Source organism: Tachypleus tridentatus, chromosome 9 (genome assembly GCF_004210375.1).
Source record: "Tachypleus tridentatus isolate NWPU-2018 chromosome 9, ASM421037v1, whole genome shotgun sequence".
In the NCBI taxonomy this organism is placed as follows: Eukaryota; Metazoa; Arthropoda; class Merostomata; order Xiphosura; family Limulidae; genus Tachypleus; species Tachypleus tridentatus.
The window spans coordinates 103,008,247-103,035,523 of NC_134833.1; the positions used below are offsets into that span (position 1 = coordinate 103,008,247).

At 35.8% G+C, this 27,277-nt stretch overlaps 1 protein-coding gene across 1 annotated transcript in view; it reads left to right on the plus strand.

The window, feature by feature from the left end:
• Positions 1-247: 247 nt before the first annotated feature.
• The window catches only part of LOC143225924 (gamma-glutamyl hydrolase-like), a 41,282-nt gene continuing 14,252 nt past the window's right edge, over positions 248-27,277 (plus strand). The window contains exons 1-4 of the mRNA XM_076456170.1: positions 248-435; positions 12,018-12,129; positions 17,235-17,285; positions 24,050-24,134. Coding sequence (XP_076312285.1) covers positions 351-435; positions 12,018-12,129; positions 17,235-17,285; positions 24,050-24,134 — 333 coding nt within the window. The 5' untranslated portion in view covers positions 248-350. The remainder of the gene's footprint in view (positions 436-12,017; positions 12,130-17,234; positions 17,286-24,049; positions 24,135-27,277) is intronic.

Sequence of the window (27,277 nt, forward strand, 5' to 3'; positions counted from 1 at the left end):
ACTAATTTGAATAACATTTTTCAAAATGAGCCAAGTGAAATTTCGTATTTTTTGTTGTTAAACAAAAACATACAGATGTATTTCACCTTTTTAACACATATATATTTGCCCATAGTTTAAATTGTAACTATCTCTTATGTAAACGCTTTTTAAAAAAATTATTCCTCTTAAACTAAATCGACATGGTAATTTATGTGTTTATTTTATTTTTTAATATATACCATATAAGTGGTGACACTCTCATGCTATGGCAAGTCACAAAATTACAGATCATAATCACATGAGTGGGAATCTTGAGATGTGTAAACGCAACCATTCGGATTAGTACGAACTAACTTAAATTGTAAGTGATGAAGAATAGTAAATTCATACTTTTATGGGTTACATTCGTTTTTTCAACGGTGGTGAATGCCGTTACCGATCGTCCAATAATTGGTATCTATTTCGCTTTTTTGCTCTAATTATGTTGTTTATTTTTGGATTTTACAGCATTGTTCAAAAGTATTACAAATTCATTTTTCCTAGTGTTTTGACTGGAAAATTTGTTCAAAGTACAATATTCTAAATTTAATAATATATATTAAATGAAATTCTGAATTAAATCTCTTACCACAGGTATGCTCTCTAAGCGATTGCATCACTATAACCTTATTATTGCGTTAATTTTCGTACTGATTATTTGAAACGGGTCAGAAGTTTAATATAATTTTTCACAGTCATTATTTTAAAAAATATTTTAATTTGTAATGACGGGTTGTTGGAGAAAAGTTTTAAGTGGGATGTTACGAATATATTAAGCGTTATATTTTATCTACAGTATATTAATAATCACAGTTAATATATTACATATGATTTTATATTTTAATTTCTATGTATAATACGTATTTTTTAAAGCGCAAAGCTGTAAAGTGAGTTATCTATACTGCACACTCACGATCTTAAACACTTTACTCATGCACCCCTCTAACCCTTATTTTTTAAGAAAAAATAGCTTTAAAAGATTTTAATTTTGCATGACAACCCTTCTCACAGGAACCATTTTAATAACCTCCTCTGAACCTTTCCAATAGTTGCCTTTTTTAAGGTAAGGGACCAAAGAACTGAATGCAATATTCGAAATGTGGTTTTGCCAGTGACCCGTATAATTAAATTATAACATCTTTAGCCTTGTATTCAATATTTCTTTAGACACGACCTAAAATCTTATTTGGTGTACCATTAGAAACAACACTGTTTATATGGCTTATCATTCATTACACCAAGATCACTTTCATTCATGTCTTTTAAATTTATTCTCATCCAAATTATATTTATGATTGAAATTATAATAACTCACATACAGTATCTTGCATCTAACATTTGCCCAAATTACTAAGTGATCTAAATCCTTTTGCAAAGCAGCGGCAACCTCTTCACAGCCAGCAACACCCAAAACCTTAGTATCTTCTGTAAATTTAAGAAATTTATTTACCATTCCTTCATCTATGTCACTAACATAAATTAAAAAGAGCAATGGTCCTAGGACTGAACTTTGAGATGCACCACTTTTAATATTAATCCAGTTTGACTGAACCCTTTTGTAACAACCTGCATTTTTCTATGAAGCTACTCTTCTATGCAGTTAGTTAATTTATCTTCCACACCTAAAGAGATAAGTTTCTTTACAAGCCTTTTTTGTGTCACTTTGTTAAATGCTTTTGGAAAATTTAGATACATCAAACATACAACCTTATTCTCCTCTACATATACAGCAACATTTTCAAAGTATGCCAAAAGATTTGTGAGGCAAGATTTTTCCTCCGTGAAACCATGTTGAGTATCAAATACAATTCTACATTTTGTTAAATGACTTTGTAAAGTATCTTTTACCAGACTTCAAAACTTTTCCCACAATTTGTACAAGACAAATAGGCCTATAATTACTGGGACAACTTTTGTTATCTCCCTTGAAGATATTAGTGACATTAGCTGATTTTTAATCTTTTGGTACTTGTCCATTATTCAAGGACTTGCAAAAAAATTAAGTGGCTCAAATATTCAGTCCTTGACCTCCTTTAAAGTCATTGGAGAAATATTATCTGGCATAGGAGTTGTATCATTCTTTAAACTTCCCAATTTTATTTTAAGAAGCTCAATTTATGTAATGTCTTGTTCAACTTTGTTTTCATCTACCAGTTGTTCAAGATGAGGAATACTGCTTAAGTCTTCATTAGTAAACACTGAAGAAAAAGCAGAATTTACTAACCTGCCCATTTCAAAATCATCAGATACAAACCTTCCTTTGTCATCTCTCAAGGGTCCTATTTTCATTCTAACATTTTATTTACCCCTGTTGTACTTTTAAAAAACCCTTGCAGGTAATTTTTGTTTTCAGGTAAATTTTTTTCATATTTCCCTTTGGTTATCCTAATTTACTGTTTAACCAACTTTCTTGATTTTCTTTTATCTTGTCAGTCTTCTATAATACCAGTCAACTTAAATTCCTTAAATTTGTGATGTCTTTCTTTAATTTTATCTTGTATCCTTTGTGAGCTGATCTAGTTTTTAACTTGCAGCTACCCTTTTCTTTCTGTAAGAAAGGTTTGTTTTTAATATTATAAAATTTTTCTACATTTGCTCAGTGTCTCAAATAACTCAGCTGCCCAGTATGCAACAGATAATTCTTGTTGCATTTGTTTTAAATATGCTTTTTTTAAAAATCAAAATATAACTATTCATAATTTCCATATACAACAAAACATCAAACCTAATATAGCAATGATCGCTTGTACCTAGGTATCTTCTTCCCATCTTCTTAACAATTTTTATTTTAAAAATTAACAATAAATCTAAAATAGCTTTATTTCTAGCAGGTTCCTTGACCAATTGGTAAAGAAATCCACATTAAACAGTTTCTGGAAACTTTTCAATCTCATAGTTTGACTAGCATATCTCAATCTGAAATTAAATTCAACCATAATTATGACTTCATTTATAACTGAAGTCTTAATCTTAATGTAACATTTTTTACTAATTTCATTAGTTTCATCTGGTGGTCTGTAGCAAATTCCTAAGTTTTTTTTCCCTTGATAATCCACCAACAGAAACCCAAATGGATTCAGTATCTTTATTGTTATCCTTAATAATCTCAACTTCAGTAAGATGCAACCTGCATTTTACATATAGAGCCACTCTTCCCCCTCTCTTTATTATTCTGTTTCTATTAAACATACAACCATGTATTTCAAAGAACACGGGTAAATGGTTTTAGCTTGGAAACATGAGCAACGGACCGTCACAGTTTAGGCTGCTAATGTTGCTTGTTTCCTGTCCAGTTTTATCAACATATATTTATTAAACTATATCACATCATATTTTATTATTGTGATCTGGGTTTTCTCCAACCAAAGATTTATATTGAATCAATAAGACTAGTTTCATTTTGAAACATGAACTAGAATATAATCAGACCAAATAATATTAAAAAAATTTTGGACCATATCAATGCCATCCCTTATTCAGTCTGGAGCAAGATAAATTCTCTCCTCTCACCACTTTTTAACTTGTGCATCCCCATTATATGCCATCTCTCTTCATTAACTTCATCAACATGTTTTATGAAACTCTAACTTAGCTTCAGGTTTGAGATTGTGTGCACCCTAATTCTATTTATGTATTCATTTTACACCTGCCTTCTCACCACATTCTGCGAGAGATTTTTTTTTAAATTTTGGAATTACTACAAAAAATTATACATGCTTTAAGCAGGGAGCAAACTTGTGGTCTTGTCACATTTGAGCATCATTGCTTCAAGAGCCACCAGTCTTATTTAGTCAGCCACAGAGGTGAATGACAGTGGCATCTAACTGGTTTGAAACAAAGCCTGCATAGTTGGTCAAATGATCTATAGTTTGGTTTCACCAACAGATTCAACTACAGATGCAACTACTGAATAATGTGCATAACCTCAGGTTTGACTTTTTATGGTAATGTAAATACCATTTACTATTTAAAAGATAAAACTTATGAAACTTTCATGACTTTTGGTTTTGAGGTTAGATGTCACAATACCAAAATGTACCTCATTTATAACCTCTAAATGCCACTGTTTAGGAGATAAAGTTCATCAAATAATGTTTCTTTGGATATGACCTCTTCAAAGTCATCCAGTTTTGTTTTGAATTTTGTGCAAAGCTACGTGAGAGCTATCTGGACTAGTCTTCCCTAATTTGCAGCGTAAGAGTAGAGGGAAGGTAGCTAGTTATCACCACCCACCACCAACTCTTGGACTACTCTTTTATCAACAAAATGTTAGATTGAATTTAACATTATTATGTTCCCAAGGCTGAAAAGTCGAGCATGTTTGGTGTGACGGGGATTTGAACCAGCAACCCTCAGATTATGAGTTGAGTGTCTTAACCACTTGGCCATATCAGGCCTATTTTGAAATTGATACTGCCAAAATGTATTTCATATCTGAGATCATATTAGTATTCAATGGTAACTGTGTCTGAATGCTACTGTTTAGAATCTACAGCTGCTGAATCTTGTATAACTTTGGATACCTTAAAAGTTCATCTACATTTAGTGGTGACTTTGATAAAATGTACCTTAAATGTGAATTCCTAATTTGAAAAAAGTAAGGAGTAGACCTACTCAGTCCCAGACTCCTATCAGTTGTTATTGTGATATGAATAAATTTCACCAATGTGTGATAAAAGCAATAATGTTTTTTCAACTAATGGAATTCTTTCCTTATCTGTGATATATGTAATACTATCAACTGAACTTTTCCCTCAAATCCAATTAATTCTTGTTTGTTCTTTTATGTTTGTAACTCGTTAGTGCTCTTGTGATCTGGAAGGGCTCTGTCTCCTGACTTAATAACTAGTAATTTCTTAGACTAGGCGGTAGTGACTAGGTTTCTCATTACAATAAATAATTATTTATTTCAACTTTTTATTCTATACTAGCTTTGATCAACATCTCCTTGCAGTATATAATTTCCAATTATGCTTGAGAAAAAAAAATTATTGTGGTATGTTTTTCCCCTCGGTGTGGATTCCTGTACGTGGTGAGGGGACCTCCCAGGAAAGGTTCTGTTCTATCTGGTTACCTTCTCTGGGATCTAAACATCCACCCACGTGCTTGCCATGCGTGGCGACCCGTGAAGGGGAGGAGAGGATCCTGGTGGTTGAGGGGTCCAACCCTAACATACCACTTTGGCCTCAATTCCTGTAGTCAATCGGCTGGTCCCTTGGGTAGAGTCCCACCTTGGAAGTCAATGTTGTGGCTGGTCCTGACTGGTGTTTGGGTATAGGCTAGAGTCAACCAAGTACCAGTGTTGGAAGTTCTATGGATCCTCTAAAAATTTAAATAAAATTGTAAAAACAGTCAATGGGTAGCGACCACGTCTTGAATACTCAGAACAGCAATCTTCAACATCAGTAACACATGTACCTCATTTTCTTATATTACATTCTCTTCGAAAAACCTTTATGGCAAATGTCCCCTTTTTTTATTCAAAAGGGACTAGAGGGACTTGCTGGCTCTCCAAAATCAGTAAAGAAACTTGATCTGGTGACATATTGGTTGAAACATCTACATCCCAACACAGTGAACTCCTCTTGAATTCAAAGGCAATTGGGGATATACCTATTGAGGTTACACCCCATGCTACCTTGAATTCTTCACGAGGAGTTATTGTTGAAAGGGATTTGAAGAACATTCCCGAGTCAGAGATTCTCGCTGGTCTCTCCACTCAAGGAGTTTCTGCAGTGAGGCACATCTCCACTCACAAAGATGGAGTTACACTGCCAACAAATACCCTCGTTTTAACATTTACTTCACCACGTGCACCTGCCACCATCAAGGCAGGTTATCTCATTGCAGGGTTCGCCATACATACCAAACCCTCTTCGATGTTTCCAATGTCAGAGATTCGGCCACTCAAAGACATCCTGTCGTGGTTCCCTGACATGTGCTCGTTGTGGAGGCAAGGACCACGATGCCTATGACTGTGACATGAACCCACATTGTGTAAACTGCAATGGTTCTCACCCCTCTTATTTTCATTCTTGACCAAAATGGTTGGAGGAAAAAGAGGTGCAGCATTTGAAAACGACACATAACATTAGTTATCCTGAGGCTCGGAAATTGCTGTCCACAACTCCATCTTGGACATATGCTGCTGCACTTCATTCCACAACTACAGTGGGAGTGCAGACAGATCTCTGTACCTCCAAGAGAATCGTTTTCAAAACAAATGAAAAGCCTTTTGACCTCCGTGGTTAAAAAGGTTGATGAATCGACTTCCACACCTATCTCTGTTCTTCCCATACCTTCCAACAAACCTCAAGATCCACGTCCTTCAGTTTCAAATACAGGCATTTTTTCTGATACATCTTTTTCTCCCACCACAAGAGACAAAACAATTATTCGTTCATGTCCTCAGTCACTGGATTCCCTTCCAATAACAAAAACCTGCCCACCCGACACAGAGCAGGATCCATGGAGGTTGATAGACCTCCTCCGACTAAAGACAGTAAAGAAAAAAAGACGTGGTCGTAAACCGAAGGGTTCTCCAGCCACTTCACCTACCCGTTCTTAAAAATGGCCATCTTGATACAATGGAACTGTCGAGGTTTACGTTCTAATCTGGATGATATCAAAACGCTGATTGGTTCCTACCATCCTGTTTGTCTTCCCTTACAAGAAACATTTCTCAAAACTGCTGATACTGTCTCCATTCAGCAGTTTTCTCTGTACAGAAATGACAGGTTGTGTGATGGTCGAGTACATGGAGGGGTGGCACTGTTGGTTGATCAACACGTGCCCACCCTGTCTTTGTCACTCAACACACCCTTGGAGGCTGTAGCCATCCGTGTTTCCTTGGGTCATACCACCACTGTTTGTTCTCTGTACCTGTCCCCTGGAGAGACATACGATCAATCAGATCTTGATGCTCTCGTTGAACAGTTGCCATCTCCATTTCTAATCCTAGGGGATTTTAATGGACATCATCCCCTCTGGGGAAGAGCTATTATTGATGGGAGGGGCCGATCTGTAGAGCGGATACTCTCTGATCACAATCTTTCTCTTTTCAATACTGGTTCTTCCACTTACTTTCATGCACCTAGTCAGTCCTTTACCGCTATTGATCTCTGTTTGCTCACCTTCATTATTCTCCCATTTTTCATGGAGGGTTGACAGTAATCCACTAGGCAGTGATCATTTTCCGTTCCTTTTGAGAGAGACTGGCCGTGGTTGATGCCACCCCACCCGCGTGCCCAGTGGAAGCTGGATCAGGCAGACTGGTCCACTTTCACTGCTCTCGCAGAACTTGATCCTGCCATCGTAAATCAGCCATCAATAGATGACTGTGTAGCAGCGGTAACTGACTGTATTACACATGCAGATGCTCAGTGTATTCCTAAAACCTCGACACGTTTTCCACAATATCCTCGTTCGTGGTGGAATCCTGCTTGCCACTTAGCACGGAAGGCTCAAAAGCGGGCCTGGGATACTTTTCGTAGATATCCCACACTTTCAAACCGGGTTGCTTTCCAACGGGCCCGTGCACATGCTAGGTGGGTAAGACGTCACAGCCAGAAGGAATCTTGGATTAATTTCACAACCAGTATATCTTCTACCACCAGTTCCAAGATCATATGGGACAGGATTCGAAAGGTTAATGGACACTACAATTCTATCCCCTCTCGATCTTACTCTCTGATGGTCAGGAGGTGACTGATGTTCGGAACATTGCTAACACTCTAGGTGAAAGCTTTTGCCGGGTATCTAGCACTTCTGCTTGTTCCTCCACCTTCCTGGCCATCAAGACTCGGGCAGAGTGATCACCTCTTTCCTTTTGAACTGACTGTTTCTTTGACTATAATTGTCCCTTTACCCTGGTGGAACTAAAAATGGCCCTTCATCGGTCTGCCAGTACGTCTGTTGGACCTGATGATATTCATTATGACATGCTGCACCATCTATCTCCTGCTTCTCGTGATGTCCTTCTGATTGTTTTCAACCGGATCTGGCAGGAGAATGTTTTTCCTGATGCCTGGCACCAGGCTATTATTTTACCTTTCTCTAAGCCAGGGAAAGATCCCAAGATTCCTTCAAACTACCGTCCAATCGCTGTTCAATGTTAAAGGTATATCGTGCTCTTATTAGATCGAAACTCGATTATGGATCAATGGTCTATGGCTCTGCCAGACCCTCGGCCTTAAAGATGCTGGACACTGTTCATCACCAAGGACTTCGACTCTGCACTGGGGCTTTCCGTACCTCTCCAGTTCAAAGTATATACATTGAATCTCATGAACCTTCTCTACACCTTCGCCGTTTGCAACTATCTTTACAATATACTTCGAAACTTCATTCCTTACCAAAGCATCCCACCTGGAAATGTGTTTTCCTTCCTCGGTGGGCAGAACTTTTTCAGAACAGACATTTGCTTTGTTTGGCCTTCGCATCCGGGAGCAATTGGATGAATTGGGTCTGTCCTTGGATAACATTGCAGATTCTACAGGTCGGTCCATCCCACCATGGCTTATTACAGCCCCCAAATGTGACCTTTCTTTCAGTCGCCTAAAAAAGGCAGATACTCCAGATTCGAAGTACCGTCTTTTATTCAATGAATATCTTTCAAACAATCATTCAGTTCCCATTTATACAGATGGTTCCAAATCAGGTAATTCAGTGGGCTCTGCTATGGTTTCCTATGGGTCAGTAGTTGTGCGCAGAATCCCTTCTACAGCTTCTATGTTCACTGCTGAACTCTATGCCATATCTCTTGCCCTGGATCATATTGCAGCTGAGCAGTACTCCAACTGCACTATTTATACTGATTCGCTTAGTTCTATACTTGCCTTGGAATCGCTACACGTTAGCTCACATCCTATTCTCGCTGATATTTGAAACCGACTGGCCCATTTCTCATTAGCAGCTACTTCAATCCAGTTTTTCTGGATACCAGGCCATGTTGGTATTGGCGGAACGAGCTTGCAGACATGGCAGCTAAATATGTCTGCTTCAGCACCATCACTCCTATGCCTATTCCGTGCATGGACTATGGTGTTGTCTTCAAGGCTCGGCTCCGTGCCAGCTGGCAGTCCACTTGGAATGAGCAACGCGACAACAAACTTTTTCAAATCAAACCCAAAATTGGACTTTGGCCATCTAGCTTCCGTAAAGTTCAGAAGGAAGAAGTTGTTCTCACTAGGCTACGCATTGGTCACAGTTTTTTAACTCATCATTTTCTTTTATCTGGAACTGATGCACCAATGGGTAGTTTGTGTAACACTCAAATCACTATCAGCCACGTTTTACTTTCTTGCCATCGTTACAATTCTCAACGACGGCAATATTTTAAACATATTTTTTCCCAGGGTCAATCTGTAACATTGGACAGAGTTATTGGTGATGGTGACTCTGTCCACCTTGATAATGTTTTAATTTTTAATGGCCATTAACCTTTTAATCTCATTTAAGTGTTGCATATTTATTCATTACACCTTTTTAATTGTGGTTCTTTTTTTACAGTTTTAATCTCTCTCATTCAATTTGACATTGGACAATGGCCAGAACATTAAATAACTCGACACCAGGACTGGAAAGGCCATCTTCAGGTGACTAACGCTCCTGTTTGAACTATCCGTTTGAACTACTCGTTAGTCATCCTGGCGAGTTGTTATTATACTTTTGCTGCATATCATTTCACACTTTTACTAAACTTTTTAGTACTGGCCATATTGACTCATAACCTGGAACCAGGACTGGAAAGACCAACTTCTGGTGACTGACGGTGGTTTTTATACTTACCTGTTAGTCTTCCTGGCGAGTTATGATCATTACCATTCTGCTACAGGTAGTTCTTTACAACTTTGTTGACTGGATGTCAACATTGGTTTTTACACCATTTTCTGTTTTAATTGCCGTTTTGCTTTCATTTTCAATTACTTTTACAAATTTTACTCCATTTACTTGACTTTTATCTTTTCACTGGACATTTGGCTACTCATTATTACGATTTTGTGGAGTGTCTTTTAAAACTTTTATTCTTTTACATTTTGATAATAGCTGCTATGACACATAACCCGAACCAGGACTGGAAAGGCCAACTTCAGGTGATTGACGGTGGTTCTTGAACTTACCTGTTAGTCTTCCCATGGGTTATGATCATTACCATTTTGCTAGAGTAAATATTTTACAACTTTGAAGACTGGATGTCACCATTGGTTTTTACACCATTTGCTGTTTTGTTTTTACCTTCATTTACTTTTACAAATTTTACTCCATTTACTTGACTTTATCTTTTTACTGGACATTTGGCTACTCGTAATTACGATTTTGCTATGTGTCTTTTAAAACTTCTATTCTTTTACATTTTGATAATAGCTGCTATGACACATAACCCGGAACCAGGACTGGAAAGGCCAACTTCAGGTGATTGACGGTGGTTCTTGAACTTACCTGTTAATCTTCCTGGCGAGTTATGATCATTACCTTTTTGCTAGAGTAAATACCTTACAACTTCTTATACTCTGCCTTCTATCTTAACATTGTAGACTAGGTGTCAACATTGGTTTTATACTTTTGTTTTTCCTTCATTTCCATTTATGTCTATTACTACATTTATTTATTTTTACATTTTTACAGAATGTCTGGCGCAGATAGCCTAGCTGCTTTGTGCCATAAAACACTAAATCAATCAATCAACCAATCCTCCATTCTTTGCAATTATCTATTTGATTTCTTTCTTTCAAACTATTGTTAGGGGGAGTTGATATTTTAATACTACTTGATCTATTGATCCCATAACTTTGGAATGGTAGTTTAAGCTATTTATTCCCAACTTTAATGAATTCAAGTTCCATCACTGATTGAAGATCTTCCTTTGAGAATGTACTGCTACTTGGCTTCAGCCTAATTCTTATATTCTCATTTGCTATTGTATCTATAAATTGATCATGTGTCAATAATCCATCATTTGTTGAGCAGCATTTGTTTGAGGTAAGATAATTGGATAAGGCTTTTGAAATCTTCTACAAGGTCAGGTAATGTCTCTTCCTTCCTTAGTGTCTTGTTCAAGAACTTTGTCCTGGATACTTTTGGTGTAGTTGTTTGCTATTCCACTTGTTTTCTCTGGAAATTATCCCCATTTGAGCCTGGTATGTCTCTGATGCATCATAGTACATTGGTTTCTTTATTGGCTGTTGTTGAATCGGCCAGCTAAATTCTGGGACTAGATTTGATAGTGTTATGGCCGGAATATTTCAGGAAGGCCCTTCTGTAACACGACACAGTAGTAGTCATAATGGATGAACACTAAGTAAGTTCTCTAACTCCATATTTGGTAGTAGATTATAATTTCACTTGGAACTTTTGTGCCTATGATTATTTACCTAGAATCATGTTCTCCAGTGAGACAGTGGTAAGTTTATATACTTACAACACTATAATACAGGATTCAATTCACTTTGATCACAGTTAGTAGCTTAGTATGGTTTTTCTCTAAAATCTAAACAAAATCTAGAATTACATTATCCTGCAACAACTCCATGAAGATATGGTACATAAATAAGGCCACTGAAGTATGTTTCATGGAACATGTTTTAGTTAGTGATATTTTTTAAAGATAATTGCAATGCCTTTTATCAACTTTGTACATCTGATTACAAGAATGTCAGTTGCAACTACATAACCTTGTTACGTTGTGGTATCAACAACCATAACTAAAATAGCTGTAAGGGTAGTACTTAGGAAAACCATGGTGTGCATTACTTTACATCACTCTGTACCTTAAAATGACATTGATACTTATATTGTTAATGCTCACATTATTGTTGATTGTTAAAGGAATGTTTTTATTCATATTTATGCTATAAGACTATCTAAAGGATATTAAGCCTTAATGAAAAATCACTATTTAAACCACAGTTGAAGAATTAATTTAAATTTACAAATTTATAGAGTTTTTTAAAACTATTTTCAAGTATAATTCAAACTTGTTATTTCTGTTCTGTCAGGAATCCTTGCTCAGGACACACATGGCAAATTTAGCAAGAAAGGTAACAGCTATATCGCTGCATCGTATGTAAAATATGTAGAATCAGCTGGAGCAAGAGTTGCCCCTATACTGTAAGTCTACATTGTAGTGAATTATATATCACACACACACACACACACACACACACACACACACACACTGTTATTCAAATTTTAGGTTTATTTCTATACCTTATTTGGCCTTTCAAATCTTTTTTGCCTCTTTTAATGGGAATTGTGAGTCACTGGAAATATTTAAGTGTTATTAGTGTGTTGTAATAAATCATAGTAATTTGAAAGTTGACTTTCAGAAGAAATTAATGTGACATTCCCATGCAAATATTGTTAATATTTTGAAACTCATTTTTATGTGATTTATGGAAATTGTTAAATTGTCTTTATTTTTATCTGTGCTCCCTGCAAGCAAATCAAATACTAGCACCACAAACTAGTGATGAGAACTACCGAATAAATAATGAATTTACAATATGTAAGACAAAAGTCAAAGTTTGATTGTTTGCAGAGTAGCAGGTGTTAATGTTAATTGGTGTAGTAGCTTACTTTGGGTATTTCTAATCTCCAGTTAATTTCACACTACTGAAGATCAGTGATAATGAAGATTAAGTCTGAATGCTTAAACATCTAAAGCTGACCCATCATTCACTGTTACAGCAAGTTTTAGTAATAGTAACCATACATTAAAAATTGGAAATTTATAAAATCTAAATATCAGATTATAGATCTTTATATATAAAAAAAAAAAAAAAATAAAAAAAAAACACCTGACCAAACACTCAGTGACACAATTAATACAATAGTATTAGAATTTGTATGTTTAATGCAAAGCTAAACAATGGGTCAGTGGTCAAACTACAAGCCCCTCAAGGAAACTATTTTTGTTGTTGGAAAAGTTATCTCAAAGAGGTTGTTTTTTTTCTTTAACAAATTACAGGAAATTAAAAACAAACTTGAAAGACTAGAAGCAAAGGAAAATTAACTAATTAAACAGATCCTCAATTTTAAGTCTTACTGTATCATCCTAGTTTTCTCATGCTTGTGAAAGATAAAAAATGATTTAGCAATGGGAAAGTTCTAAAACATTGTGCAGTGAGAATGGCATGTGCATTTGGGGGTGATAAAATGGCTGAACATTTTGAAAGTATCATCTCATACTTTGGCAAGAAAAGTAAGTAAAATAAATGAACATGAATTTAATGATCTGCCATTGCACTTGAATATCAGAGGAAATTTTTCAGCATTTCCTTTGTCTTAAAAAAAAAAAAGAAAGAAATCATTTGCTTTTTCAACAATGAGCAGGTTGGTAACACACACATCAGTATATTGGTCAATTGTAAGATAGACTTCCTTTGTTCCTTGGCATTCTTCAAAAATCTAAATAATCACTTAAGTATGCTGAACCTCAGATTTCAGATAGACAGCAGAATGTCTCACAGCTAGTGGGACACATCAACATGTTTTGAAAGAAACTACAACTGTTTAGTATGTGTCTCAAGAAAACTTATTTTACCTACTTGTCTTTGAATTGTTGGCAGATAATATTGCAGCTGACTTTGACTTTTTCAGAAAAAAATTGAGAATATTTTTGAGTTTGAAGAAATATTTCAGGACTTGACACATTAAAGCTGAGTCTGAGCTATTTAGCAACCCCATGGAAATAATTGATGAGACACAGCCATCACATTTTCAGCTGAAATTGTGAACTGTAATCTTACCCTTTTTTTATTAACAAAAAAAGTGAAAGTCATGATAGTTCCTGGATGTTTGTTTCTAGGGAGCATTTTTCGAAACTATGGAACTTTGCACTCAAAGTACGTTCAATGTTTGGAAACACGCATGTCTGTGAAAGCATTTTTCCTGTGAAGCAAGTGAATAAAAAAATTTGGAGCATGATGAGAAATGATGCACTCGATAAATGCCTTTAACTTGACTTCTGGGGCTGAAATTTATTTTTGAATTACTAACTGAAGAGAAACTACACCCCCATTGTTCTCAATAATAGATAAGATTAAAACAAAAGTAATAATTATGAAAATAAAAATTGTTACATCATACTCTCTGTTTAAAATAAGGGTTACCTCCATTGTTCTTGTAATTTTCTTTTGGCCAGTATATTCACAGAATCTCAAACAAATTAAGCATCTTTGGTGTGAACATGATTCCATGTTTGTCACCATTATTCTTCATTGTTATCTTTGAATCAACTGTATACTCTGCAACAAAAAGGCTATAATAGAAAAAAATGCCAAATTAAAATACCAGAATCTATATTGTGCTGTATAAGCATTATTTGAAATTAGAACAAAACTTATTTAAGTGTAAAATGAAGAATAGACAAAATAAATGTTTAATGACAACATTGTATCAAACTTTTGTAATTATCTGATCTTAATAAAAAATAGTGTTTGCGAAACTAGGTTGAGTTTTTTTTTTGCTTGCAGTACTTGAAAAGCTTGACCACACTGCAATGGACTATCTGTACTCTGTCCAGCATGGACAATTAAATCCCAGATTTTAGTGCTGTAAGTCCATGAACTTATCTCTGACTTACCAGAATACAATGATATAACTGAATTATACAAACACCCTGTATAAGTTGACAATAAACAATATTACTTCCTAAACTGGTGTTAAAAATAACTACATTCATATTAGATACTGAGTTAGAACCTTGTATATGGATAGTATGCATTTCATGTACATATGGATCATTCCATGCCAACTCACCTGGGGCTTTCCCATTTCATATAAAATCCTAAAGCTGTACTACATGGCTGAATAAATCAAAATGAAGTTTTTGCTTATTTTTTTCTATAAAATCTGACATGAATTGGAAAAAGTTATTTTTTGTGTATGAGCTGGCATGGAATGACCCATGTATAAAATGCATTAAATAGGGTTAAGTATTTGTATGTATTCTGAATTGAGTATGTACTCTTTGTCAGTTGGAAAATTAAGTGATATTTAATATAGAATGAACATAGTATTCTAAGAATTTACTATGATATTATAAAACATACCATTTATTCATTCCAATCTCATTGTATGTGGATAAAACTATTGCAGTCAATTGCTTTTGTATGCATTTAAATGACTTTAATAAAATCATTGTAGTTAATAAATCTTAAGTCTTAGTTGTAAGCACTAACTTTGCTGTTTGCCTACTTTATTGGGATATCCACATCATATTGGACTGAACCATTTTTGCCATGAAGATAATTATACAGCATGATGTAGATTCTGATATTTCGTTTGGTGTTTTTTCTGTTAGCCTTTTTGTTGTGGAGTATACAGATTGTTCAAAGATAACATGGAGTCCTGTTCATACCGAAGATACTTAATTTGTCAGATCCAGTGGATGCACTGGCCAAAGAAAATTACAAAAACAATGGACAGCCTTTAACTTACAAGTCTGTCCAGTCATCCCTTTCTTTGGTTTAACACCAACAGTTGGCAACTAGTTTTCCCCAATTGCAGGCTATTCTGATTGCTACTGTTAATAAACTTTGTGTATTTGAATAGTTAGTCAATGAAATGGTCTATAGTAATGACAATCCAGCTTGTTGAGCACTTAACATGATATTCATTTGAAATTAAGATCTTTATGAAGTAAGTGAGATAGCAACTGCCAAAGATGGCAAAATATAATGGGTAACAAGATAAGACAATGTTACTAACAATAATTATCTCATCTTGTTTGACATTCTTTTCTATTCCATTCTTGATCTATAAAGTATGGCCATAAACAAAAGCACTGTAAGATAATGGAATAAATTATAAAACAAGCCTTTACTTAACAAATCAATACAATGGAACTAAGCAACAAATTAAAACTTCTTTCAAGAGAACTGAAAGGAGGAATGCTCCCTAGAAATGTATTGAAATATGCTTTCTTGACACACACAATTTCTTTGTTCTGAATGCATTTGTTTTGGAGTGAACAACTGATATTGCAGTTTCTGTTGCCAGTACAGAATAATTTCTCCAAGTTGAAAGCAGGTAAAGCCTATCTTTAGTCCATAGTGCTTTATTTCAATTAACAAAATGCTATCTGTGATGAGCTGTGCCTACTGTATGTTATCAAATGTATCAAACTTTAGTTTTATAAGCCTTTACACTTGCAACTTAGCTACTTGGGCAATATTTTTGTTCTTACACATTGATCTGTAGGCTACCTACATAGTCTAAATTGTCCCTTGACACATTACATGGTTAGTCTGTTTTAAATGTGTAGATAGTGTTCTGCAAGAGTAAATTCTTAAAAATACAACAAAAAATAAAATTACTCCTAATATTGAGCTGTTTTTCCAATTCCAACAGATAAATGAAGATTTATATGAAAGCAAATGCAATACTAATATATATTAAATTACATATAATACACTTTTTATTTTATTTTTTAAGTTAAAGACAAGCAGGGCATGGTTTAGTTTCTAGTAATGTTTAGCATGTCTATATGTGGATTAAGTTTAGATAGTGGTATGTTAAATGACACATGGCAGCTGTGAGTGCATTGTAAAAGTGACAGTGAATTCCAATGTTCAGGTTTGATTTTATTTTGAGTTTCATGCAAAGCTACACTAACTTAGCAGTGAAAGACTACATGGAAGGCAACTAGTCATCACCACTCACTGCCAACTCTTGGGCTACTCTTTTACCAACAAATAGTAGGATTAACCATTATGTTATAATGCCCCTCATGGCTGACAAAGCAAGCATGTTGATGAGATGGGTAATCGAACCTGCAACTTTCAGATTGCAAGTCAAGTGCCCTAACCATCTAGCCAGTAATGTATTTTTTGTAGTTAAGCACAAAACTGCACAATGAGCTATTTGTACTTTGCCCACCACAGGCATCTTAGCATTTGTAAGTCTGCAGACTGTGCCACTAGTGGGCCTGATATTTGGTTATGAGGGGCCTATAAGTTGCAGATGCTACTGACTGATTTTTCTCACTACTGTCAATGTTTCAAAATTAAAGCTTGCTATGCCTGAACTGGGATGTTATTCATGTCTGTAAGGTACAATTTTGTTATAATTAATTTTTAAAGACAAATGCCATCATATTTCGATCTTTTAATTTAATTTATTAGTTGACCAAGTTATGTTCAAAGAGAAGGTTTTTAATTAATGTTTTTAATTTCATGTTACTGAAGTCTTTGATGCTTTCTTTTCTCTAGAATTAACCAACCACATGATTACTACACAAACATATTTAGTGCTGTGAATGGGTAAGTAAATAATATTTCTGTTCAGTTTTTCTTTCTAATTTAATAATTGTTTATAATGCAAGCCAAATGTTATTGGGCACTTATAAGTCATTAACATGACTATTCCAAAAGTAAGAATAAGAGTTGTCAGAAAATATTGTCTAATATAAGGTTATCAAAAGCCAAAATTACTGAGGAAGGTTTGTTTTTTTCCCATACTTAATAAAACATGGTATTATATACAGGGTGGTTTAAAATTATCTTTTCTTTTTTAAAACTTGATAAATATATAAATAGGGATATACAACCATCCAGTTTTGAACATCTTGTAGCACAACTTGATTTTTTTACTTTAGTAAGTATATAGTGTTACCCTGTAAAATGGCAGCTGTTCAAGAAAAGGCTCAATATTTCTTCCCTGTACTGCATCTGTAATTATACTGCATCACACACACTGATTATGTTAAGGACATTGTGTGTTGCACACCTATAGCAAGTATAGTGGATCTAAAGACCTGTAATTGTGGACATGTTTTGGTGAATGTGGCACAAAATAAAATATTAGTTGTTCTGAGAGCTGCTAATGCTGCAATGTAGAAGGTTAGTAATATTTCAATAAAATCTATTACAAGTTGTTGAAAAGTGTATGAATGTAATTCCTTAGTTAATTAGTTTGGGTTTTAATAATGGGTATTCTATTATTCAGCAACACAGATTTTAAAAATATCAGTTTTTTCTATTTCATAAGGTTTTTTACAAATCGGGAAGAAAAAAACTAACTTGGATCAACTTATTTTGTTTACCACAATGACCCTTTGATGTAGATTCCTGAACATGGTGAGGGGACCTCCCAGGGAAAGTTCTGTTCTTTCAGTTCACCTCGTCTAGGATTTAAACATCCACCCATGTGTTTGCTATGCGTGGTGACCCGTGAAGTGGAGAAAAGGATCCTAGTGGTTGAGGGGCCAACCCTAACACACCACTTTAGCGTTGGAATTCCTGTAGATGGGTGGGTCCTCTAGGTTCAGTTAGTTGGTACATATGAGCTAGGATCAACCAAGTACCAGTGTTGGATGTTCTCAGCAGGTGTTGTGGATATTGTATCTGAAGCTGGTGTTTGGGTATAGTGCTCATGAAACCCTGGCATTGCTGCAGTGTCCTTGTTTGGCATTGTAGTGCATCCCCTCACAGGACTATGGTGGACACCTAAATATTCCTTTTTTATCATGGATACTTCAAATAAAAACTTTAGATAAAATAATGAAAAAACGGTCCATAGGTAAACAACCATGTCTTAAATTCTGAGCAGCAATCTTCAATATCTGTAACACCTGTTGTACCTCATCTTCTTGTACTACATTCTCTTTCAGACAAACCTTTAGGGCAAATGTCTCCCTTTTCTATTCAGAAGGGACTACAGATACTTGCTGGCTATCCAAAGTCAGGAAAGAAGCTTTGATCTAGTGACATATTGGTGAAAGCATTCACATCTCAACACAGTCAACTCCACTTCCATTGAAAGGTGATTGGGGATATACCTATAGAGGTTATATCTCATGCTACTTTGAATTCATAGTGAGGAGTTATTGTTGAGAGGGATTTGAAGAACATCCCAAAGTTGGAGATTCTTGCTGGTTTCTCCACCCAAGGAGTTTCTGCAGTGAGGCGTATCTCCACTTGCAATGTCATTCTGACATTTACATCACCACGTCCCTGCCACCATCAAGGCAGATTATCTTAATTGCAAGGTATGGCCATGCATTCCAAACCTTCTCAGATGTTTCCAGTGTCAAGGTTTCGTTCACTCAAAGAGGTCATGTCGTGGATCCTATAAGTTTGCTCATTGTGGTGGCAAGGACCATGATGCCTATGAGTGTGAAATGGACTCCTGTTGCAATGGCTCTCACTCCTTCTACTTTCATTCTTGCCATAAATGGTTGGAAGGAAAAGAAGTGCAGCAGTTGAAAACGACTCATAACATTACTTATCCTGAGGCTCAAATTACTGTCCAGCACTTCATCTTGGACATATGTTGCTGCACTTCCTACCACTACTACAGTGAGAGTGCAGATGATTCTATCTGTGCATCCAAAAAAACCTTCTCAGACCAAATGAAAAGTCTTTTGACCTCCATGGTTAAAGTTGATGAATCAACTTCAACACCCATCTCTATCCCTTGCATACATTCTAGCAAATTCCAAGATCCACTTCCTTTGGTTCCGGGTACAGGTATTTCCTTGAATGCGTCTTATTCTCCAGCCCCACAATGCAAAATGATCATTTGTTCATATCCTCAGTTGCTGGAATCCTTCTCCAACAGCAAAGAACTGCCCAATTGACCAAGGGTAGGATCCATGGAGGTCTATAGACCTCTTGATTTAAAAAAAAAAAAAAGTAAAGAAAAAACACATGGTCAAAAACAGAAGGGCTCTTTACTTAATTCATCTACACATAAATAAAAATAGCCACTTTGATACAATAGAACTGGTGAGGTTTATGTTCTAATCTGGATGACATCAAACCACCAATTGTCTCCTACCATCCTGTATGTCTTTCCTTAAGGAAACATTTCTGAAACCTGCCGATACAGTCACCTTTCAGTGGCTTTCTTTGTACAGAAATAACAGGCTGTATTATGGATGAGTGCATGGAGGGGTAGCACTATTGGTTAATCAGCATGTGCCCACCCTATCTTTGCCATTTGACACACTCTTGGAGGTTGTATTCATCTGTGTTTCCTTGGGTCTTACCATTTCTGTTTGTTCTCTCTACCTGTCCCCTTGAGAGACATATGATCAATCAGACCTTGATGCTCTCGTTGAACAGTTGCCATCTCCCTTTTTAATCCTGGGGGATTTTAATGGACATCATCCCCTCTGTGGGAGTGCTGATATTGATGGGATGGGTTGCTCTGTAGAACATATGCTTTTAGATCACAACCTTTCTCTTTTCAATACTGGTTCTTTCTACTTATTTTCATGTACCTAGTCAGTCCTTTACCGCTATTGATCTCTCAATTTGTTCCCCTTCACTATTCTCCTATTTTTCATGGAGGATTGACAATAATCCACTAGGCAGTGATCATTTTCCTATGATTTTGAGAGATAATGGCCATGGTCGATGCCACTCAATCTATGTGTTCTGGTGGAAGCTGGATCAAGCAAACTGGCCCTCTTTCACTGCTCTTGCAGAACTTGATCCTGCTATCCTCTGTAAGCCATCAATAGATGACTGTGTGGCAACAGTAACTGACTGTATTATAAAAGCAGCTGCTCAGTGTATTCCTGAAACCTTGACCCAATTTCCATGATATCCTCATCTGTGGTGGAATCCTGCCTGCCACATGGCATGGAAGGCTTAAAAACTGGCCTGGGATACTTTTCTTATGTATCCCGCACTCTCGGACTGCATTGCTTTCCAGCAGGCCCATGCACATGCTCGGTGGGTAAGACGTCAAAGCCAAAAGGAATCTTGGATTAAGTTCACAAACAGCATATCTTCTACCACCAGTTTCAAAGTCATATGGTACAAGATTGAAAAGGTCAGTGGGCAGTATAATTCTGTCTTGCTCTCTGATGGCTATGAAGTAGCTGATACCTGGAGCATCACCGATACTATAGGTGAAAGCTTTTGCTGAGTATTTAGCACTTCTGCCTCTTCCTCCACCTTTTTGGCCATCAAGAGTCGGGCAGAGAGATCACCTCTTTCCTTTCAAGCTGATTGTCTCTATGACTGTAATTGTCCCTTTACACTGGTGGAACTCAAACTGGCCTTTCATTGGTCTGGCAGTACATCAGTTGGACCTGATGATGTATACTATGAAATGCTGCACCATCTGTTTTCTGCTTCTCTTACTATTCTTCTGATTGTTTTAAACCGAATCTGGTAGGAGAATGTTTCTCCTGATGCCTGGTGCCAGGCTATTGTTCTACCTTTCTCTAAGCCTGGGAAGGAGCCCAATATTCCTTCAAAGTACTGTCCAATTGCTCTGACAAGCTGTCTCTGTAAGACCTTAGAGGATTGTTAATGCTCTTCTTGTTTGGCTTCTCAAATCAAACAACCTCCTCTCTCCCATCCATTGTAGATTCTGACGACAATGCTCTACTGTGGATCACCTGAATCAACTTGAAACATCATTCAGAGAAGCCTTTCTCAAATGATGTCTTGTGTTAATATTCTTTGTCATTGAGAAGGCTTATGATACAACATGGAGGTATGGCATTTTGCAAGACCTCCATATATATGGGTTATGTGGCCATTTGCCCATTTTAAAATGTTTTAATGGACAGGAGATTCTACGTTCGTGTGGGTTGAACACTTTCCCGTTCTTTTCTACAGGAACTTGGAGTCCCTCAGAGCTGTGTTCTGAATGTCACACTTTTCAGTATAAAAGATTAATGCCATCACTGAAAAACTCCCTCTCACTGTTGCAAACAGGCTCTATGTTGACGACTTTCACATCTCATGTCAATCGTCAAACATGAGATGTATTGAGAGGCAATTACAAGCTGCCCTCGATGATGTACTGAAGTGGACCACGGCAAAGGCTTTAATTTCTCTTTCTCTATAAAACTGTTTGCATGCACTTTTGTTGCCAACGGAGTATTCACCCTGATTCTGAACTACGTATCGGTGAAGTTTCACTACCTGTGGTCCCTGAGACCAAGTTCATGGGGCTTATCTTTGATTGTAAGATGACCTTTATACCACACATTAAGCAGCTACAGGTCAAATGTATAAGAGCATTAAACATCCTCCATGTCCTCTCTATCACCAGTTGGGGAGCAGATCGATGTTCTTTGTTAAAGATATATGATGCTCTTATTTGATTGAAACTCAACTATGGATCACTGGTCTATGGTTCTTCCAGACCCTTGGCCTTAAAGATGCTGGACCCCATTTATCATCAAGGACTTTGGCTCTGCACTGGGGCTTTCCACAGCTCTCCAGTTCAGAGCTTATACGTAGAATCTCATGAACCTTCTTTGCACCTCTACTGTTTGCAACTGTCTTTACTATATGCTTCGAAACTTCGTTCTTTACCAAAGCAACCCACCTGGGGTTGTGTTTTCCTTCGTTGATGGGCCATAGTTTTTCAGAACAGACGATCTGCCATTGCTCCTTTTGGCCTTCGCATCCAGACGCAGTTGTTTGAATTGGGTCTGTCCTTTTATAACATAGCAGTATCCACTGGTCAGCCCATCCCACCATGGCTTATTACAGTCCCTAAATGTGACCTTTCTTTAAGTCATCTGAGAAAAGCAGATACTCCCTATTGGAAGTACCATCTTTTATTTACTGAACTTGTTTCAAACAATCTTTCCATTCCTATTTATACTGATGGTTCAGAATTAGGTGACTCTGTGGGCTCTGCCATGGTTTGTTGCAGTTCAGTGGTTGTGCACAGAATCCCCTCTACAGCTTCTGTGTTCACTGCTGAGTTATATGCCATTTCTCTTGCCCTGGATCACATATAAGTTAAGCAGTACTCCAACTGCACTATTTATTCTGACTTGCTTAGTTCTCTACTGACTCCGGAATTGCTTCACATTCGTTCACACCCTGTTCTTGCTGATATTCAAAACCAACTGGCCCATTTTCATTAACATCTACTTCTATCCAGTTTTTCTGGATACCAGGCCACGTTGGTAAGGATCGAAAGGAGGAAGTTGTTCTAACTATACTACACATTGGTTACAATTCTTTAACTCATCGTTTTCTTTTATCTGGAACTGATGCACCAATGTGTAGTCTATGTAACACTCAAATCACTATATGCCACATTTTGCTTTCTTGCCATCGTTATGACTCTCAACCATGGCACCATTTTAAACATGTTCTGTCCCAAGGTTTGTCCATAACATTACAGTGTTATTAATGACGGTGACATTGTCCACCTTGACAAAGTTTTTTTTTTTTAGTTTTTAAAGGCCATTAATCTTTTTAATGTCATTTAAGTGTTTTATATTTATTCATTAAACCTTTTATTGTGGTTCCCTTTTAAGAATGATGATCTCTCTAGTTCGATTTGAAATTAAAAAATGGCCGTAACATTAAATAACTCGACACCAGGACTGGAAAGACTGCTATTTGGACTAATGCTTTTGTTTGGAATGTCTATTTGAACTACCCGTTAGTCATCCTGGCAAGTTATTACAATTTTGCTGCATGTCTTTTAAAACTTTTATTACTTTACCTTTTGTTAATGTCCATAATGACACAACCCAGAACCAGGACTGGAAAGGCTAACTTCAGGTGACTGACAGTGGTTCTTGTACTTACCTGTTAGTCTTCCTGGTGAGTTATGATAATTGATATTATGCTACAGAAAGTCCTTTATAACTTTTCTTACTGTAGTTTCTCTCTTAACATTGTAGACTGAATATCAAAATTGGTTTTATGCTATTTATGTTTTTCAGTGCTGTTTTGTTTTACCTTCATTTCCTTTTATGAATTTTACTACATTTACTTTAGTTTTATCTTTTAACCAGACGTTTGGTGCAGATAGCCTAGCTGCTTTGTGCCATAAAACACTAAATCAACCAACAAGCAAAGAAATTTTGAAAAATTCTTTAGATTTCAACTAGGGGAGTGGGAAATGCATGGATTTGCCTGTCTATCTTTAGAAGTTTAATAAAGTGACGAGTAAGATATTTTTAACTTATTACATTTTTTTATATATAATTTTCTGCATTATTAAATAACTTTCTCTCAAATATCTTTTAGTGTAATGCAAGTGCTTTGTTAGCTGGCTCCTCTTTCAAATATTTTTTTGTTCCTGTTAGGGTTATCTTCCCAGGTGGTGGGACAAGTTTAAGTACATCTGGTTATGGAAAAGCAGGGAAAATTCTGTATAACCTAGCAGTAGTGGTATGGATTCTTTTTTACTTGCTGTATGATTATTTTAATTGCTTTAAATACCTAAAATGTTGTCCCCTGCTGGGACAGTGATAAGTCTTTGGATTTACAACACTAAAATCACGAGTTCTGTTCCCTTCGGTGGACACAACAGATAGCCTGGCACCAGATCTGCTTTATATAAATACATTTACCTGATTAAGAGGTTAAATTCTCCTGACTGTTTACTGGTCAAGGTTGTTTCAAGTCTAATAGCATAAGAAGACTTCAATATTCAGAAAACATTATAAAGATTTCATGAGAATAACAATAATGTGTGTATTTCTGGTTCTTTGAATTGAATATATGATAATCCAGGGCACTCTCTGGAAGTAGCATGCAATTAATATAATGAAATGTCTGCTTTTTATTTATTGTTAAGCTACTTAGAATGTCTGCTTCAATCCCTAATGTTGAGTTACTGACTAAAGGAGGGGCAGTAAGTAAGTGTCCACTCTTCTTTTAAGGAATTGACCATTGTTCTTGTAATACTAACTGCTTAAAATGCAGTGAATGTTTTGTGGTAACTATATGTTTTAAACCTGATTGATTACTTCAAAATACTGAACTCTTCCATGGGGTCAGTCCATGCCCATGTGATAAAATAACAAGTTGGTAATTGAAGGTGCATGTTCTGCTAATTTAAATTGTTTTAATAAAATTAGAATTATGAAACAAAAATGCGTAGTAAATTTATTTTTTATTTGCGAGTGACATGAACAGAATGTAAACATTAAAATCTTAAGTATGTAACTTAGATCTGCTGGTTGGGTTCTTGAATCCTGTCACTGAACATGTTTACCCTTTCAGTTGTGGATACTTTATAATTTTATGGTCAGTCCCACTTTTTCATTGATTTAAAAAAAAAATAAAAAAATAATGTAGCCAAAGAACTGGGTTGTATTGACTAGCAACCTTCTTTCTAAACTGTCACTTATAAATTTTGTGCAGGCCTATTACTGATAACCCTCAAATAGCTTTGTGCAAAAGTTAAAAAAAAAAGTTTATACATACAAAACTGTTGTATCAAGGGAGATATGGGCTGAGATATATAGTTAAAAGGGAAAGAAAAATGAAACAATAAGACAGATCAACCCAGATAGGCTAAGTCCTATTCTTAAATGTTTGTCAGACTTTCTACAATATTTTTCCACATGCTTATGTCAGCAAATCTGATTACATTAAGTCCAAAATCTCATTGTCAAAAATATTTCCACTGATGGTCCACCATGAAGTTGCTTTGCACACATTCACAATGAGATTAGTTTACAGCTTGATTTCTAAACTGCTGTTCAGTAGTAACAGCAATGCCTTGAAGTTTCTTTTTTATTAGGTTTCTTGTGTGTTTACTAAGAAATGTGACTAATCATTATATTTTATCTGTGCATGAAGTTTTTTGTGACTTGTTCATATTTCTGCCTATGATATACATCACACTTTCAGAATTGCACATCTATGGTTACAATGTATCCATTTTGTGTTTCTTTTGGTATTTCAGATTCTATTCTTTTATTATTTATTGAAATAGGATTTCTTCTAATTCATTTACCTTCAGGGCTTTAGTTGTGTTGACTAACTCTTTGTCGTCCCTGACTTTTCACCTTCTAGATATCTCTTGTGCTGGGAAATTGTTTATCTGGTAACCATCTGTCTTCCACATTCTGGGTAAAATATTGTAACTAGTAGGCCTTTTTTTTTTTATTTATTGCTATAGTTTCACTATTGTTTAACAAAAGGGTGTTTTTACATTATATGATAAGCATGGCTTTGAGTAGAACATTATTGAAAGAAGCATTTTTATAAAGTAAACTATAGTTAACCTAACGTAAATAATGAATTACTTTTGCATTAGCAAGTTTGTTGGACTGTTTCATTGTTACTGTTAGCTTATTAGTCATTTAGTTCAGTTCTGTAACTATTCAGTTTGTTTTCATGAAGAAAGACGCAAGAAAATTGTCTGTGGGTGAGAAACGTTAGTAAGTAATTGAAATGGTTTTATCAGCACCTGCTGTGAACTTGGGTTGATCATCGTATATTAGTTAAGCTAACTTGTAGTTAAAGAAATAAATTGCTTTAGTTATCATCAAATACACTGGGATTTGTATTATTTTTGCTAAATAACCCATGTGATTGTGACCAGCAACAGAAACGTCTCCAACAGTGCCTTCAACCTAGTTTTGTATGCTTCTGGAAATGTTTTTTCTCCTTTTTCTGGATATCATTTCTGTGTTACATCTCGTAAACTATGGAATTTTGCTGCCTGTAAGTGTGTGGAGTTCCTTGACCTTTTGAAGGAGATTCTAAATGTTGTAGATGAGTGACACTCCTGACCATGTCTGTGGCTATAAAAAAAAGTTGCATAGCTTTGCTCTAAAATTTGAAAATCCCCTATTACAATGATTTTTTAAAAACAATTTTAATCTTTTTTCCCCATAAAACAGAAGCAGTTTTGGGATCTCACTGCATTCCTTTTATGATGTTACTGAAAAGTAAGGTTAAAGTACTGCTCTCAAACAAAACCTGGATACTTTTGCATTTTACTACAAACATTGAAGGTCAAACATTGGCTGGCTCATTTTTGAGTAAAATACTCACCTGATGCTTTCATAACTACTTTATGACAAGATGCCCACAATATACACATTCAATTGAGCATTTCTTTTGGTAAAACTTATTCTGTGAATTTCATTACAATTGGATGCAGCTTTTATCACCTTCTTAAAGAATTATATTTCCTGTTTTTTCTTGTGTTTTTTTCAATATTGCCTATGCCTAATTGTGGGGATTACACTAAATATGCGAGCATGATGACATTGTTAGACAATGACTGGAAGGAAACAAATACTTTTTGAGCTTAAATGGAACAAAACTAAAACATTCAGACTGTTCAGGCATATAAAGTTTGTACTGTATTTACCAATTTTAAGGATATTTTGGTAAAAATGCAGTCTTTATTCTATTTTCAAGGATCATGAAATGTCCATGGAATATATGCCCCTTTCTTAGTAAAATTCAGTGCAAGGAGTTAATCCACAGTACTGGCACTGATATGATTGGGATGACACCTAATAGTTTAAGTTATTATGTGTTGCTATGTGATGTATCAATAGGAAATG